A 16,076-nucleotide genomic window follows, 5' to 3' on the forward strand; every position below is an offset into this window, starting at 1 on the left:
TGAAAACAATGTCACATCAGCCCTCATTTCTGTATCAGGAAAAAGTATAGAATGTAAAGAGAGAAGTATTTCTGGTCTACCTTCCTTTCAGTTAGGATATAGATATGTTTGATCTTGTGTGATTTTGTAGCATTTACCTAAATGCTCACCTTACACTTGCAGACATCAGTGCTGCCCTGCACAGTATCTAATGTAAAATTGCTATGTCTTGCATAGTGTCCAAAACACTCCTTGCTAGGTCTCAGTAAAAGATCAGTAAATGTAAATGATTATTATTTTGCACCAAAGTACTATGCATCCATCTTAAAAACTGAAACTTAATGAACTGAAAGGTAATGGAAATATAATGAGTATGGCATTTTGAAGTGTTCTTTTTCTACACAAGCCACTGAAATGAGATCTTTAACACTGGAGGCATTTCGTTAAGGCTCCATCTTTTTATGATCTCACAATAATTGAAAGGACACACTTTCTAAAATGAAAGCCCTTTATACATCAGCTATGTGGGTAGTGAATATAAACAATTTCAAATGTACTAAACTCAGTACAAGATCCAACCACTTGATCTGTACAGAAAGGGGCCTCTTCTGACATAATCTAACTCTGCTTTGTGAAACCCCCAAAATACCTTGCTATTTTGGTTTGCAAGTTCTATATACTGTTTGACAAGGTTTGTTAATGTTACTATTTATTTTGCAGCTCAAAAACTCTTGAGTTAAAGAAAGATCTTCAGTAGTTCCTTTAAGCATTGTGTTGTGCTTTTGTTAGCACTGGTTTAATACTGTTGCCCCATCCTAGAAGCAACCATAATCACAAAATGCATGAAGGGCATAGATCTTAAACTGTCATTTTTGGTGCTTTGCAGGATCAAGAAAATATGCAGAAAGGGATATAAAATTTCAACAGGCTTCAACTTCTAAAGAAAAGCCCAACCCCCTTTTTTAATATTCTCAGGAGTTTATCTCACATTAAATTATATATAGGCAAGTATAAAATAAAGGAGGTAGAGGTTAAAATAAAGCACAACATGAAGGCTAATACTGCAGATATGGGGTTTCTATTGTTCTACTTTTAAAGGAAGCCTGTTTACTTGAGAAAATAAATATTCATAGAAATATACAGTATTAACAGTGAACATTTTATGTTATTCTACATTGAAAAAAAAGGGAGTTTTATCTGGTTTTGTTAGTTTGTTGGTTTTGGCTTTTTTTTTAATCATAGCATGGCTTAGGTTGAAAAAGACCTTAGAGATCATCTGCTCCAACCTCCCTGCCATGGGCAGGGATGCCTCTTAACTAGACTCAGCTGCTCAAAGCCTCATCCAGCTTGGCCATGAACACCCCAAGGAGGAGACATCCACAACCTCCCTGGGCAACCTCTTCAAGAGTCTCACCACCCTCATACTGAAGAACTTCTTCCTAAGGTCCAGTCTAAACCTATTCTCCCTCTGCTTCAAACCATTCCCCATTTTCCTATTGCTAGACACCCTTATGAAAAGTTTCTCTACAGCCTTGCTGTAGGATCCCTTCAGGTACTGGAAGGCAGTTCTAAGGTTCCCCCAGAGTTGAGTCTTCTATAGGCTGAACAGCTCCAGCTCCCTCAGCCTATACTCACAGCAGAGGTGTTGCAGCCCTTTTTTCTTTCCTTTCCCTCTGCCCCCAAACCAGACTGGTATTAGAAAACCAGTGCATTTGACACCTTACATTCATCCATTTCCTCTAGCCATACTGTTCTTGAACCTACTTAAAACTGTAGCAGAAAATAATTCAAAGAATGTGTTAAAGGTAAAATACATTTCTCATTTGGCAGCCACTTAAGCATAGTTCTTACAGGCAGAAGGTAACACAGTATTTTCACAGACTGAGGAATATGCTGAGTACACTGCTCTACACTGAGTTGCATATCCATGAGTATTTGCTGCTTTTCATTTCTCTGACTTTGGAACTACTTTACATCCTGCTTCTGCTATTGTAGAACTCACTTAGCTCATTTATACAGCAATTTTCTTGACCTATTTTTTCGCTTTTATCTCCATAAATGCTGACTACTCTGATAAAACTATCACTGGCCTTTCTTTTTCCTCCCTCTCCCCCCCCCCTTAAATAATCAAATATTAAGTAGTGACACATTATGAAGATACCCTATTTGGCTTTGTTTCCAGAACGATTTACTCTTGAGGGTATTTGGACAGATTTTGTTCTGTAGTAAGCTAGTATGGATTCTGTAGGTATATTACTGATTTACATTTGCTAGGGACACTTCTGCTCAAATTTGCTTCTCAGCTATCATTTGGGTTTGTTTATTTTTAAAACACACTGCAGAGAGCTATATGCTTTTAAATCATTTCAGTGAGCTACCTGGAGTTTGGATTAAAGTGAGATAAATGTAGGGAAATGTGACACTAAAGGTTCTCCATTATTTTATGAGATGTCACATTAGGGTAATAAGTAGATGCACAGAGAAATTATCTTAATAACATGAAGATTTCAACCATAAATGAACTGCTATAATTTGTAGTGAATTTCACCTTATTTGCTGGTGTCAACTGTCTGCTTTAAAAGAGATAATGGAACTGTCAAACATATTTAAAGGCTTCAGACACACTACAAAACTGGTGTAGAATATCTTTGTGATAAATTCTGCCTTTTTTTGTTTCCTTTTTTCTGTCTTTTTTATTTTTTTTAAAACAATTTAGTGTTTCATAGCTTTGGCATCTCAAAGAATGGTATGGTATATTCAGTGAGTTATAGTAGGTGTTCATGGCTGAGATGCAATAGGTACCAATCTTGTTTAGAATAGAATAAACCAGGTTGGAAGAGACCTTCAAGATCATCGTGTCCAACCTATCATCCAACACCACCTGATCAACTAAACCGTGCAACCAAGCACCCTGTCAAGTCTCCTCCTGAACACCTCCAGTGGTGGTGACTCCACCACCTCCTCAGGCAGCCCATTCAATGGGCAATCACTCTCTCTGTGTACAACTTCCTCCTAACCTCCAGCCTAAACCTCCCCTATCGCAGCCTGAGACTGTGTCCTCTTGTTCTGGTGCTGGTTGCCTGGGAGAAGAGACCAACCTCTGCGTGTTTACAACCCCCCTTAAGGTAGTTGTAGAGAGCAATAAGGTCACCCCTGAGTCTCCTCTTCTCCAGGCTAAGCAGCCCCAGCTCCCTCAGCCTCTCCTCATAGGGCTTGTGTTCCAAGCCCCTCACCAATTTTGTTGCCTTTCTCTGGGGCTTACCTTGAAGCCTTCTGAATGGTAATTTGAAGTAGTGACCAAAATGCCTGTCTCAGTGACGGGAAAGTAATTTGTCACATTACATATATATACACACACACACATATAGACATACATACACACATATCTGTGTGTGTGTGTATATATATATTTTGTTCCTGTAATGAACAGGTAAGAACATGCACTGCAGGGCCAAATCCTTTAGTTGCCTTTGATATTTTGTAAGCACACTTCCAATTTACACTGCAGAATACCAGAGATGAGAAGGGATAATAACTGCATTCAATCTCCCATTTGTGTTTACCATTCAATAGAATGTAAGTTAACATAATCCTTTATGTTTCCAGAGCTGCCTAAAGATGTTTACATTTGAAAACTATAACACCCTGGTGAAACAAGAAGTTTGGAAGTGTTAAACATGACCATGCCATTTTTCCACTATAAACCAAATGACTGCTATTCTCATGGGCAGTGTCTTCCTAGAAATTATTCATGAACCAACAGCACAAGTCACAGAATCACAGAATTCGAGGGGTTGGAAGGGACCTCCAGAGATCATCCAGTCAAACCCCCTCCCAAAGCAGGATCACCTAGGTTAGGTCACACAGGAACAGATCCAGGCAGGTTTTGAAAGTCTCCAGAGAAGTAGACTCCACAACCTCTCAGCAGCCTGTTTCAGTGCTCTGTCACCCTTACCATAAAGAAGTGTTCCAGCATGTGCCCACTGTTCCTTGTTGTGTCACTGAGCACCACCCAAAAAGAGCCTGGCACCTACATCTCGACACCCACCCCTCAGATATTCATAGATGTTGATTACAAAACTAGTTGTGTCCTTACCATTCAGACCAGACACACAGAAGTTTGCTTTCTTACCATAAAATCTGAAGTTTTAACACTATGTTACATGTGGCCATACATAAAACTGGATAAGGAATTCTCACAGGATCAATGGGTTTCACATGCAGGAGATCAACCTCGTTGCTCATGAAGCTGCACTGAGTACCAAGTGGGAATCTGGTCAGATACTTAGCAAGAAAAGAAAACAACCACCCAAGTACATAAATCAGAAAAGTCACTTAGAATAGAACAGAACAGAATAGAATTAACCAGGTTGGAAGAGACCTTTGAGATCATCGAGCCCAACCTATCATCCAACACTATCTAATCAACTAAACCACGACACCAAGCACCCCATCCAGTTTCTTCCTAAACACCTCCAGTGACGGTGACTCCACCACCTCCCTGAGCAGCCCATTCCAGTGGCCAATCACTCTTTCTATGAAGAAATTCGTCCTAACATTCAGCCTAAACCTCCCCGGGCACAGTTTGAAACTGTGTCCTCTTGTTCTGGTGCTGGTTGTGTGGGAGAAGAGACCAGCCCCCACCTGGCTACAGCCTCCCTTCAGGTAGTTTTAGACAGCAATAAGGTCTGCCCTGAGCCTCCTCTTCTCCAGGGTAAACAATCCCAGCTGCCTCAGCCTCTCCTCATAGGGCTTGTGCACTGGACTTGGGCACCGGGCCCTTGAAGAGATTCATATTAGAAATTCTACTCCCCTGCTAGCTACAGTTTAGTGCCACTGCCCTCTTCCTTCACATGATCCACTTTGTGAAGACTACAAGAATAGAGTGCTCTGAAAGGATACAGCCTGTGCAAAAAGTATTTGAAAACTAAACCCCTATCTTTGTGTAACCTGCAATTAAATACACACACAAACCAGCAATGCACTGTCACATCCCATATTGGAAAAAAACCCTTAGCTGGCAAGATTAGTGCCTGAACTAGCCTGCAAATGAAGGATTTCTTATTTTCTTTCATACTGATTACATACCCCCATGTATGGGTGGGATTTTACAGTTTGGAGTACATAGCTAACAGGCAACATATATCCACATGTGTGACAGGAGTTAGATACCAACTGAATGGTGTCATCTGACTTGAGGAATGTGTTGTCAGCCACGCATATTCAAAAGTAGAGCCCAGCATCCTCAGGGAAACTGAGCTGAACCTGAATGTGTTTATGCCACAGAGCTATATCCAAAGGAGGAGGAAAATCCACTAGCTAGCAGTTCTCTTACTGAGGTGACATAAAGCTGTGAGAGGAGCAGCAACAGTTACTGCCGCATTTCTACTTCTGTAACTGTAGCTAAACTATTAAGGATGGTGGAGACAGTGGCCTCCATCAGAGGAGAAAGACTGCAAGAGTACTTAGTGTGTAAGGATTATTGTTTTACAGACTCCCTATTTGTCTTAATATCACTTGCAGAGATAGAGCTCATTTTGCCATTCTCTTACCTAAAATGTATTTGAAAGCTCAAAGATTTTGTGTGAGTTTTCTAGTACTATTAGAAAGAAAGTAGCTTCCTTTATATGACTTGTTCAGATTTAAGCTTTTATGTGTGTGGGGAAAACACATGGTAGTGGAAGAAGTTCTTCTATAAGATACAGCAGTGGTAAAAAGACAAAAATACTCTTCTATACTGGAAGATATCTTTTCCTGTTTAAATTTTACCAGACTCAGAATAATTATCCTAAGGATTGTAAGGGTTAAAAGACAAGTGACTCATGAGTTTTTCCTTTACTCTTTCCTTCCATAACATGCATTCCCTCAAAAAAAATATATTATACTAAACACACTTTGAATTCTTCCCTCAGTCATCTTCTCCAGCAACTCATTTCAGAAAACAATCTTTCAGGATTAAGTAGCAAACCAGATAAAGTTTTGAAATGTAATCCCTTTGCAAAGTTCAAGCCAAAACAAAATAAAACCACAGACACACACAACACCCCAACCACCACCACCACCACCAAAACCACTAAACAAAACCAAAAGAAAACAAACCCAAACACCTGCAAACCTACAAAACCAGCCAACAACAAAACAGTCTGGGAAAAAAACCCCAAACAAAACACAAACAACAACAAAAACAAAGCAGAAGGAGGAAAAAAAAAGAGAACCAAAAATTGTACACTCTCTGAATTTATTCTCTGTGTTTTTAAAACCCTTTCTCCAAACTGTATTCTGAAATACAAACCTATAATAGTAATATTAAAACCACTACTTGATTTTCTTTCATGATAATTGCTTCAAAACATTATGGTAAAAAGAAAACATTTAAATCTGAACCAGGCAGACAGTCCAGCCACTTCTACTTCTCCAGCCACTTCTACTTAGGCATGGACTTCTGAAAACATTGGTTTATATAAAACACAGGAATAATTTCTGAGTCAAGTGAAGTTAATCTTATGATTTATTTCCAGTAGAAGAGCAAGCAGAAGGGCAAAAGTCTTATCCTCTTCTATCTGGAAATGCAAAGGTCTGGATTTGCAAAAGGGAAAAAAAAGAAGAGAAAGCAAACCCAAACCTACATACACTTGGCATAACAGATGAAAACCCTGCAAGGTCAAAAAAGCCTCTTGAAGAAATTGTCCTTTTAGCCACCAGGTTATGTGGCACCGAGATTCCTAGGAAAAAAGATACAGGACCTACGGGATGCCTACAATGCTGAAAGTCACACAGAATCATCAGGTTGGACCTCAAAGATCATCAAGTCCAACCTTTCACCACAGACCTCACGACTAGTCCATGGCACCAAGGGCCACATCCAATCCCCTCTTGAACACCTCCAGGGACAGTGACTCCACCACCTCCCTGGGCAGCACATTCCAATGGCTAACAACTCTCTCAGTGAAGAACTTTCTCCTCACCTCGAGCCTGAACTTCCCCTGGTGCAGCTTGAGACTGTGTCCTCTTGTTATGGTGCTGGTTACCTGGGAGAAGAGACCAACCCCCTCCTGGCTACAACCACCCTTCAGGTAGTTGTAGAGAGCAATAAGGTCTCCCCTGAGCCTCCTCTTCTCCAGGCTAAGCAATCCCACCTGCTTGAACAAACCTGGAAAACTCCCTCATATTTGTGTTAATGAATATTCAGGATGCACACACCTGTGAGGCCAGGGAGGTCTTGCTTCCAGTAGCAAGTTTCTTAAAGCTCTGAAGGGAAGAAAGGATTTTGCTGACTTGTGCTATTCAGGTAAGCAAATACTGGGGGGTAGGATATATGTGACGGAGGACATTCACATCTGAGCTAACCCTACCAGGCAAATGAAGACCTGGTCAGGATACTCAGTGAAGTTTAATACTGCAACAGACATCCAACATTTGGGATTTTGATTTGGTGTGGTTGGTTTTGGTTAGTTTGGTTTTGAGGGTTTGTTGTTCGTTTTTTAAAGACGTGATATACTTCCCCTGTCTCTTTTCAATGACCAGGATGCTAGATTTAACAACACCCATCTAAAGAGATGGTGAAACAAATTCTACAGTCAGTGTTTATGATATAGTGATTCCAGTTTACTCAGAAGCATGAGTAAACACTACTTTAGAGGCTTGTTAGCTAGGTATCTAACCACACACTTGTAACCACAGGTGCCAGAGAAAAACAAACCAACCAACCAACATGGAAACTGACAAAATGAGGACTGCTGTGAGTGAAACAGTTCCTTGGTTCTGCTCACTGTTGCCAGGGCTTCCTACATTTATATGGAAACAGGCTTGAATAAAATCCAGAAAACAGCCCTGGGAGCAGGGATGAGATTCACCTCACCTCTTTGCCTTGGGGAATCCTAGTGCTCAACACCTTGTAAAATCTAACCCCTCCTTTCCCTAGCATAAGTGATCCAGTTTGTCTTCAACAACAGAAGATGGAGGAGAGTCAGTGTGCCACCATTTGAAACTGTTTGCCATAGGTTTGAACTCCCACAGAGTGCAGAAAGCATTTGGAGTTTTTGCCATTTTCACTGGTGCTCACTGGTGGCAACTAACAGATGTGGTCATAGCTAACAACTGTTGCACAGCATTGTGTGTCTTTAAGAAGCTTTCCATTTACCATCTGGGACCTCCATAACAGCATTTCAGCTCCCTGCATGTCAAGTGAAGCCTAGTACTCACAAGTTATTTGGCAGATCCCATGTCTGGGGTTTTTTGGTTGGTTGGTTGTTTTTTAATACAGGAAAATAAACAAAAAGATGACTTTTTAGCAAATGTACCTCTGTTTTCAAGCACTGCAACATCTACTCTGAGGGCCACATTCTGACCACCAGTTGAAGGATCTAGCTATTATCAGTAGCAAATTTATGAACAAAACCTTAACACTGAGGAAATTCATAATATTGCTATTATCTTGCTCTTGCAGCCAAAGGGCAGTCCAGTGGCAACACAATGTAATAGAAACATGACTTGGCTAAGGATCTAAAGAAGCCCAAGGCTCAAGCCACTGTTTTATGGTCAGGGAGGTTGTAGCCAGAAGGAGGTTGGTCTCTTCTCCCAGGCAACTAGCACTAGAACAAGAGGACACAGTCTCAAACTACACCAGGGGAAGTTTAGGCTTGAGGTGAGGAGAAAGTTCTTCACAGAGAGAGTTGTTCACCATTGGAATGTGCTGCCCAGGGAAGGTGTTCAAGAGGGGATTGGGCATGGCACTTGGTGCCATGGCTTAGTAGTCATGAGGTCTTGATGACAGGTTGGACTGGATGATCTTTCAGGTCTTTCCCAACCTCATTGATTCTATGATTCTATTCTATGATATATGTCCAAGTCATACTCTGTTGCTCACAACTACCCAGAGAAATTCTATTTCAGAGCACTGATATCCCCACATCATCTATTTAATAAAGTATTTAAAATCTAGGATTGACTTAGGGGGTTAGACACCCTCACTGCTATTGAGCTATTTGGCAAAAGAAATAAAATGTGAAGAATGCTAAAAGGTGGAAGGATGAGCTACCCATAGGAGTTTCCTCTGGCACGTAGGAGGTACAGCACATTATTTCCCAACACTGAAAAGCCAGGCAAACACCAGTCTGGGAGAAATGTGGAGGGACCTAACTTTCTGGAAGATGGGAGCCTGAAGCAAGCAAGAAATACACTATCCTTTGCTCACACCTGGGAAACACATGACCCTTGAAGCAAGCTTTTTTATTCACTGCTATAACGTGACATGTATGATGTGGATCACTACAAAGAACAAAATCATGGAGTAAGAAAGGTGAGAAACAAGACTATATCATGAGGTTTAGAATATAGAGACCTATCTCCCCACTTCTGAAACCCTGTTGAGTGAGTCAAAGGAACAATGAATAGTTTAGAACCCTCAAAAGGGAATCCTCAGGGGACCCAGCCACCAAAATGTGTTATCAACCATTAGATGAACAGTGATTTATGAGTGGATGAAACAGGAATCCTAGCTTTTATTTGAACTGAGTCCCAGATGATGTTCTTTTATGCCACTAGCACACATCTGGGGGACTGTCTTCACATGATTATTGGCTAACTTCAGAAGCTGGTTAAATCTGCCTGGGGTCGACATATCTGCACTTCAATGGCAATTTTAGACAGCCAGCCATCTTTACCCTATGCCTCACTTGAGTATGTCACAGCAGTGATATTGGTAGGAGAAGCATCATGAAGGGACAGAGAATATTTTATTAGTAAAGGTGAGTTAAGATTTTGGAAAAGATTCTTTGGTTTACAGTAGGATGCTATACTTCAAATGGTTTTAAGCCAGGAGAGCCAAGCATCTTTGAAAGGTAGGTGGGGTCTGGATAAAGTGTCTAAGTAAAAGGGAAACAGTATTAAGAAGAAAGTGGACTTGTTTTGCCATCTTAGGAAGGGAGAGAGAGATAAAGGACAAAACTAAGAAACCTACCAAGAGAAAAAAAGAAAAGAAAAAGAAGCTTATGTTTTAGGTCCTAGCACTCCACAGACATTTCAGAAGGAACCAAGTAGGTAAAACAGATAATCAAGACAAAGCTACCCCTCAGTAGTAACTCTTCAAAGCATTTCTGCAGCAGATGCAGGAAGGAAATATCTTGCTATTTAGCTTTGAGAGAATGCTAAATTTTAATTGATTAATATTCCTTATTGGTACTGATCTTCTAGGAACTATTTGTTCTTCCACAATGGCTCAAAAAGGAAGCAGGAGAGAAGCAATGAAGCCACTGAACTGCAAAACAGCAGCTCTTCACTCCTCTCACCTCACGACTTCTTGGTTGCAGATAACAGATACTTTCATCAGATGCAGCTTCAAAGTTGCAAAACCCTAACCAGCGTTCAAGAGTAGCCCCAGCTGAATGGGAGAAAGAAAGGCAAGTGTGAAGCAAATTTGGATTTTTGCATTCATGTTTTTGTTGACTTCACTGAGCTAGAAGCTGCCTCTGAGCAGCAAGATCATAGAACCACAGAATTGTCAGGGCTGGGAGGGACCTCAAGGATAATCCAGTTCCAACCCCCCTGCCATGGACAGGGACACCCCACACTAGATCAGGTTGCTCAGAGACACATCCAGCCTGCATGTTTCTAAAACATCCAAGGATGGGGCTTCTACCACCTCCCTGGGCAACCTGTTGTAGTGCCTCACCACCTCCATGGTGAAGAACTACTTCCTTGTCTACTACTTGTCATCCAGTCTGAACCTACCCATTTCTAGATCACTAGCCATCAGTTCACTCAGGGCCTGTGTGCACAGCTGCAGTCACAAGAAATCACCACTGTCATAGTCCAGGATGACAAGAGGAGAAAAGACACAAAATTACCCTCAGTTTATCATTTGCTCAGTACCACTGTCCATGGATATATAAACTCAACACTGATCTACACAATGGAAAGATGAGAATTCTGGTGGTACCAGAATTAAGCAGATGTAAATGACCCAGAGATTCTGATTCTCTAAGATTTGTAATTATTGTAATAGATCCAACAACAATTGATTCTACTTTCACTGGCATAACCCAAGGTGCCAACCTTGTGACTTAGAGATGGATCACCTAGTGATCAGAGATGGAAGATGTGAAAAATCCAACTTTCTAAGAGGGCCCATACTTGCCCTCAACACCTAAGATTTGTACCAGGACACTTGAGGTGTAATGGTTGTATTGCATTGCCATAGGCCAACAGAATTCTGTGTTCCAGCCAAGATTCAGAGCAGAGATGCTAAAAGCTGTCTGCTCTCTTAGGTGTAGGTGTCTCTTACTAGAAGAAGGTTACAAGATCTACTTATCTTCAACAGAAATAAATTTTACCTTCCTTAAAGACAAAACAAAACAAAGCCCCGAATAAAAAAAGCAAACCAAAAGACCACTGCAGAGCTCTACCTGAAGTTGTATCAGTTCCCATAAAACTAAATAATGACCAAACTTTCCTTAGGAAAACAAAATCAAATGCATCTTTGAAGACTAGAACGTCCATGAGAAGTTTAGACACTGTTTTAGAACGCCTAGTATTTGTCACAGTATCGCTTAGGTTGGAAAGGACCTCGAGGATCATCGAGTCCAAGTGTTTTCTTAGAAAGTAATGAGGACACTGAAATGTAAAATACATGCCAAAAAAATCTCCAAAACTCACAGCTTCACATCACTCCAAAATAATAGGAACACAGATTCCTTCAAAACGTGTTAAATTTAGTGTTAAATTTATTCCTGAACCTGTTGAGTTTTCTAACATATTCTCTGATCAGGCTTGACTATGTCTTCCCACCTATCTTCTTACAACATTAATCACTTCTGTTTTCTTAAACACCTAATATGGATGTTTGCAGCAAGCCTTCTAAAACACTTGCACTTAGAACCGAGGCGATCTGTAGGTTGTAAGAAGAGAAAAGAGCACACACGAATAGAGATACCTGTTTATAAGTACATGTAAAACGCATGCTCCACTTAGCAACAGGAAAGGGAAAAACCCACCCACTTCAGGTGAATCCTGTTACAATCTGAAGGATTATTCAGCTTTCCCTTCTTTACAATCCCACCTTCACACACAATCCAAACTCTGACAGACCTCAACGATAAATCTGCATATGCAAGCACAGGAGCAAGAAGGACCTCAGGGCTTCATAACCAGCAGGGAACTGAACCTTTAAGTTCGCAACAAGCAAACAATGGACTAGTTGCACAGTAAGTGTGTACCAAAGCCTTCCATATTGTATGCAAAAATCACTTGAAAACCTTTCATCTGCAACCCCTGTGAAATCATTTTAGGACTAGGGCCGAAACTGGTATTAGCGACGAGAATTGGTCTTTAGGTACAGGGCTGAAAACGAAGAAATTAAAATCTGCCTCATTACAGGAACCGGCGACAGGGTGAGGTCATGCCTGCTCCGGGCCACAGTTCACGCACCACTACAATTTTCCAGGGATACAGTTTGATCATTTTTCTAACTAATCTAGGGTTACTTTTGATCGAGAGAAAAGGAAAAGCTACAATAGCTCAAGCCGTGCCCCACCTTTCTCTTCCCCCATCCCTCCCGCGGCCCCCTCCCCCGTTAGAGCCAGGGACACAAATTGTTTCGGAGCACCACAGCGCCACCAACACCCATCAATGCAAAACAAAAAGGATCTCCCACCGTGTGAAAGGGGGGGGGGGGGGAGAGGAGGAAAAAAAAAAAAAGAGAGGAAAAAAAGAAAAAGCCTCTAGAAAAATGCCTAAAATTACAAAATGTCTCCCAAATGTACCTTCTCAGAGGAAAAAAATCACAAACCAACCAACCACCCCTTCCCCCCCCCTCAAAAAACCCACCCTAAACAACAACACCAAACCCAACAACCCAAGACATCCAAGCGAAGTGTGGTGAAATAAGAACCTTTATATAACTAATGCTTTAAGCTAATTGCCAGAAGAGGGCTAATTTGCAAATAAAAAGGTCACTGTTTAGTAAGAGGCATAACTTAATATCAACCCTATTATGTCAATCCCCACCTTCACCATACCAAGGGCAGTTTTCCTTCGTACTTTAGACCAAAGTAATCCATCAAGAGCCATCACAAATGGCATTGTAAACTCTTTTAGCCACCACCAGACCATACAGCAGCAACATAATCTGCTTCTTTTTATATTAGAGCTGCGTTATATGTCTATAGACGGTCACATATTTGGTCCTGGATCCGGTTATTACTCGGTAAAGAAACCAAGACCAAACAAAAAGGCAGAACCAAGACGAGGAGAAGGAAAGGAAAAAAAAAAAAAAAAAGAGAGAAAAAGAACATTCCCCCCCCCACCCCCGAAAAAACACCCAACAAAACACCACAACAAAACACAAACCCAAAAAAACCCAAGTCCATCTGGAAAATATCTGAGTTCTTATAGTCTTAAGCTGAACTTAAATGGCTGTTAAGCTTCACGTGCATAAAATTTTAAAGAGGAAACAAAACTGACTTCAGTAATTGTCGGTATTAAAGGAGACATCGTTGGGTGGGATACACATGAGATCAAAGCCAAGAAAAATACAAGGCTACGTTTTGTTCATCAGCACAACGAAAGCCCTCCACAGCACTAGTACACGCCAAAAAACAGCAGCAACGAATATTTTTGGGTAAAACCACAAACTTACCTTCGGAGAAGGCAGTCCTTGCAGAAGGGCTGTAACAATATGGACTGCATGCTCGCTCTGCCACAACCAGCCACCTCCATGCTGCAAAGGGCTCCCCGAACATCCTTGAAATATTTCGCAAATGCAAAAAGTGAGACTTTTCTTTCTTCTTCTTCTTTTTTTTTTTTTTTTCTCCTCTTTTCTTTCTTTCTTTTTTTTTTTTTTTTCCTTCCCTTTTCCTCCGCTCCTCCCCGTCACCCCGCCAGGATCGCGGGGCGAAGGAAGGGGGCGGCTTCCCCGAGGGTCTGCGGGCGATGCCGGCGGGCGGCCGGGAGCCGGGGCGGGGGGGAAGGACCCGGTGCCGCCGGGGTCACAACTTTGCCAGGGCCGCCGGCGGCTCGATAGACTCGGCGGGCAGCGCCCCCCCCCTCCCCCCCCGCTGCCCCCGCCATCGCCGCCTGGAAAAATGCAGTGTGCCATTTTACACCAGCCTTTGAAACACACAGGACCAAAGTCTAGCGCTGGTTTTCGGTGACACTGCAAAACTACGGCTCGCTCCGCGCAGCCCCCCGCCTCATTTCCCCCTCCTCCCCCCCCTTCAATGAGAGCAGCCGCCTCCTGAGAATTAATAAAGAAAAACAGCTGGAGAAAATAATTCCGAGACTTTGCCGTTCCACTGTCCCCGCCCAGCCCCCACTCCTCACCCCGAAGCAAGTTTCTGCCGATGAGCGCATCCCTCGGCCGCTCCCCCAGGCCGTCTCCCGGCCCCCCCTGCACCCCAACCCTGACGGAGTTCAGCAGCCTGGCAGAATCTGAAAAAGCCAGTCATGCCTGAAACAAAATCCATCATTCCTGGAAAGTGGGGAGGCTTGAATCCCAACAAATCCTCGATTTACTTGCAAATATAAACACCTACCTTTATGAAAGAACTAAATGAACACTAAATTCAACAGATACATCCGTTACGGCAGGAATAGTTTTTCCATAAATACTGTTTTAAAAACCCCTCCTTATACTGACTGACAGAATTCTACCATGCTGCCCACAAACAAAATGGCTGTGGCACCGAGTTTTTTGGTTCCTCCCACTGTGCCTCCCCCTGGCCTCCAGGAAGTGGTAGAAATCCAAAATAAAATCCCCACGAAAAGTAGCAGGCATCGCCTAAACTCCGGCCGGCCCCGCCAGGCACCGCGGGGAGCAGCGCAGATTTGCCAGCGTTGGGGCTATCGCCAGGATTTATGATTATGATTGTTATTTGTGCGTGTGGTGTGTTGGTTCTTTCTTTTTTTTTTTTTCTTTTTTTTTTTTTTTAAAGGGCATCAATCACTGGGAATTTACATCACTGTGTAATTTGAACTTCCTGCTTTACATATTTATAAGGTCTTTCACCTATCTTGGCAGGCTTTCAAATGAAGTGGGTTGGGAAATTCGATGCTGTGGCTCTAGTTTGGGAGCTGAGTCAGGTAGTCGCTGCTGGAGCCGTGCTGGGAAAAGACGAGCACGTTCGAACGCTTTCAGGGCTCGGTGCAAGATAAAATTCACCCCTACACCCCCACCCCCACCCCTCCCCTACATATTCCAGGCTCACAAGTCAGCACGTAGGCGCAGAGAGGACACTGGAATGAGGATTCTCAGCAGGAACTGGAATTGAGGCCTCTGGTACAGAAATAGGCACTCTGTAATATGTACAGTTTCACATTTGTGGTTCAGCAGTAGTCTGCCTGAATTACAGTTTCTGTGGAAATAATCCTGGATTTTCTCTTACTATAATCTTGTGGAGTGTTGTAGCCCTTTAACTTAGTTTATTTTTACATTCACCTTAAAAAGCAAATAAATAGCAAAAATGTGGCACATTTGAATGAGAGATGACCATAAAAACGTCAATACATGGTCCTCTACCTGAGCCACCGATCTTGCTAGGCAGTAGCATGGCTTTTCTTGCATGCTGCTCATGGGCTTGTAGGGCCTGATTCATTTCCCATGAGAGTCCTTTTGCTGCCTTTAGTAGGAGTTGCAATGGAGAGAGGCTGTCAGACCTGCTGAGCCTGATCCAGCACTGTGTTAAAGTACTCGAATTAATATTCCCTTCCACTGCTATTCTACACTTTTTTCAGAGTCACTGGAGAAAACAGTAAAACTGATATTTTTTTTCCTCTGAGCTACCTCATATCTCTAGGTCTTAGATTAAAATACAAGAACTTTGAGCATAAATTGCCATTATTATTGGGAATTTTGACCATTATTATAATTGCCATTGTATTATCATACTATCCATCAGCCTTAATCCTGGACTATGATTATGAAGATATACTGCATAGAAATATAGGGCAAAGAGATAATTCCTGCCCTGAAGAGCTCCAAAGTAAAAGACAAAAGACAGCAGATGGCTACAGACAGATGTGGGAAACAATAAGACTATTGATCAGCTGGGAAGGCAGGTCAGCCTAACTTCTGTTTCTCTGTATATATCATGGTGAAGAAGACA

At 42.0% G+C, this 16,076-nt stretch overlaps 1 protein-coding gene across 7 annotated transcripts in view; it reads right to left on the reverse strand.

Annotated features, from left to right (window-relative positions):
* EPC1 (enhancer of polycomb homolog 1) overlaps positions 1-14,845 on the reverse strand; it is a 64,607-nt gene extending 49,762 nt beyond the window's left edge. For 6 of the 7 annotated variants that reach the window (XM_068146229.1, XM_068146227.1, XM_068146228.1 and 3 more), the window contains exon 1: positions 13,613-14,142. In XM_068146229.1, coding sequence (XP_068002330.1) covers positions 13,613-14,071 — 459 coding nt within the window. In that variant the 5' untranslated portion in view covers positions 14,072-14,142. Of the gene's footprint in view, positions 1-13,612; positions 14,143-14,507 lie in introns of those variants that run through there. The other variant, XM_068146234.1, reaches the window with a different exon arrangement.
* Between the last annotated feature and the right edge of the window lie 1,231 nt (positions 14,846-16,076).

Source organism: Melanerpes formicivorus, unplaced genomic scaffold (genome assembly GCF_026170545.1).
Source record: "Melanerpes formicivorus ecotype bairdi unplaced genomic scaffold, bMelFor1.0.p_v2 SCAF_13, whole genome shotgun sequence".
In the NCBI taxonomy this organism is placed as follows: Eukaryota; Metazoa; Chordata; class Aves; order Piciformes; family Picidae; genus Melanerpes; species Melanerpes formicivorus.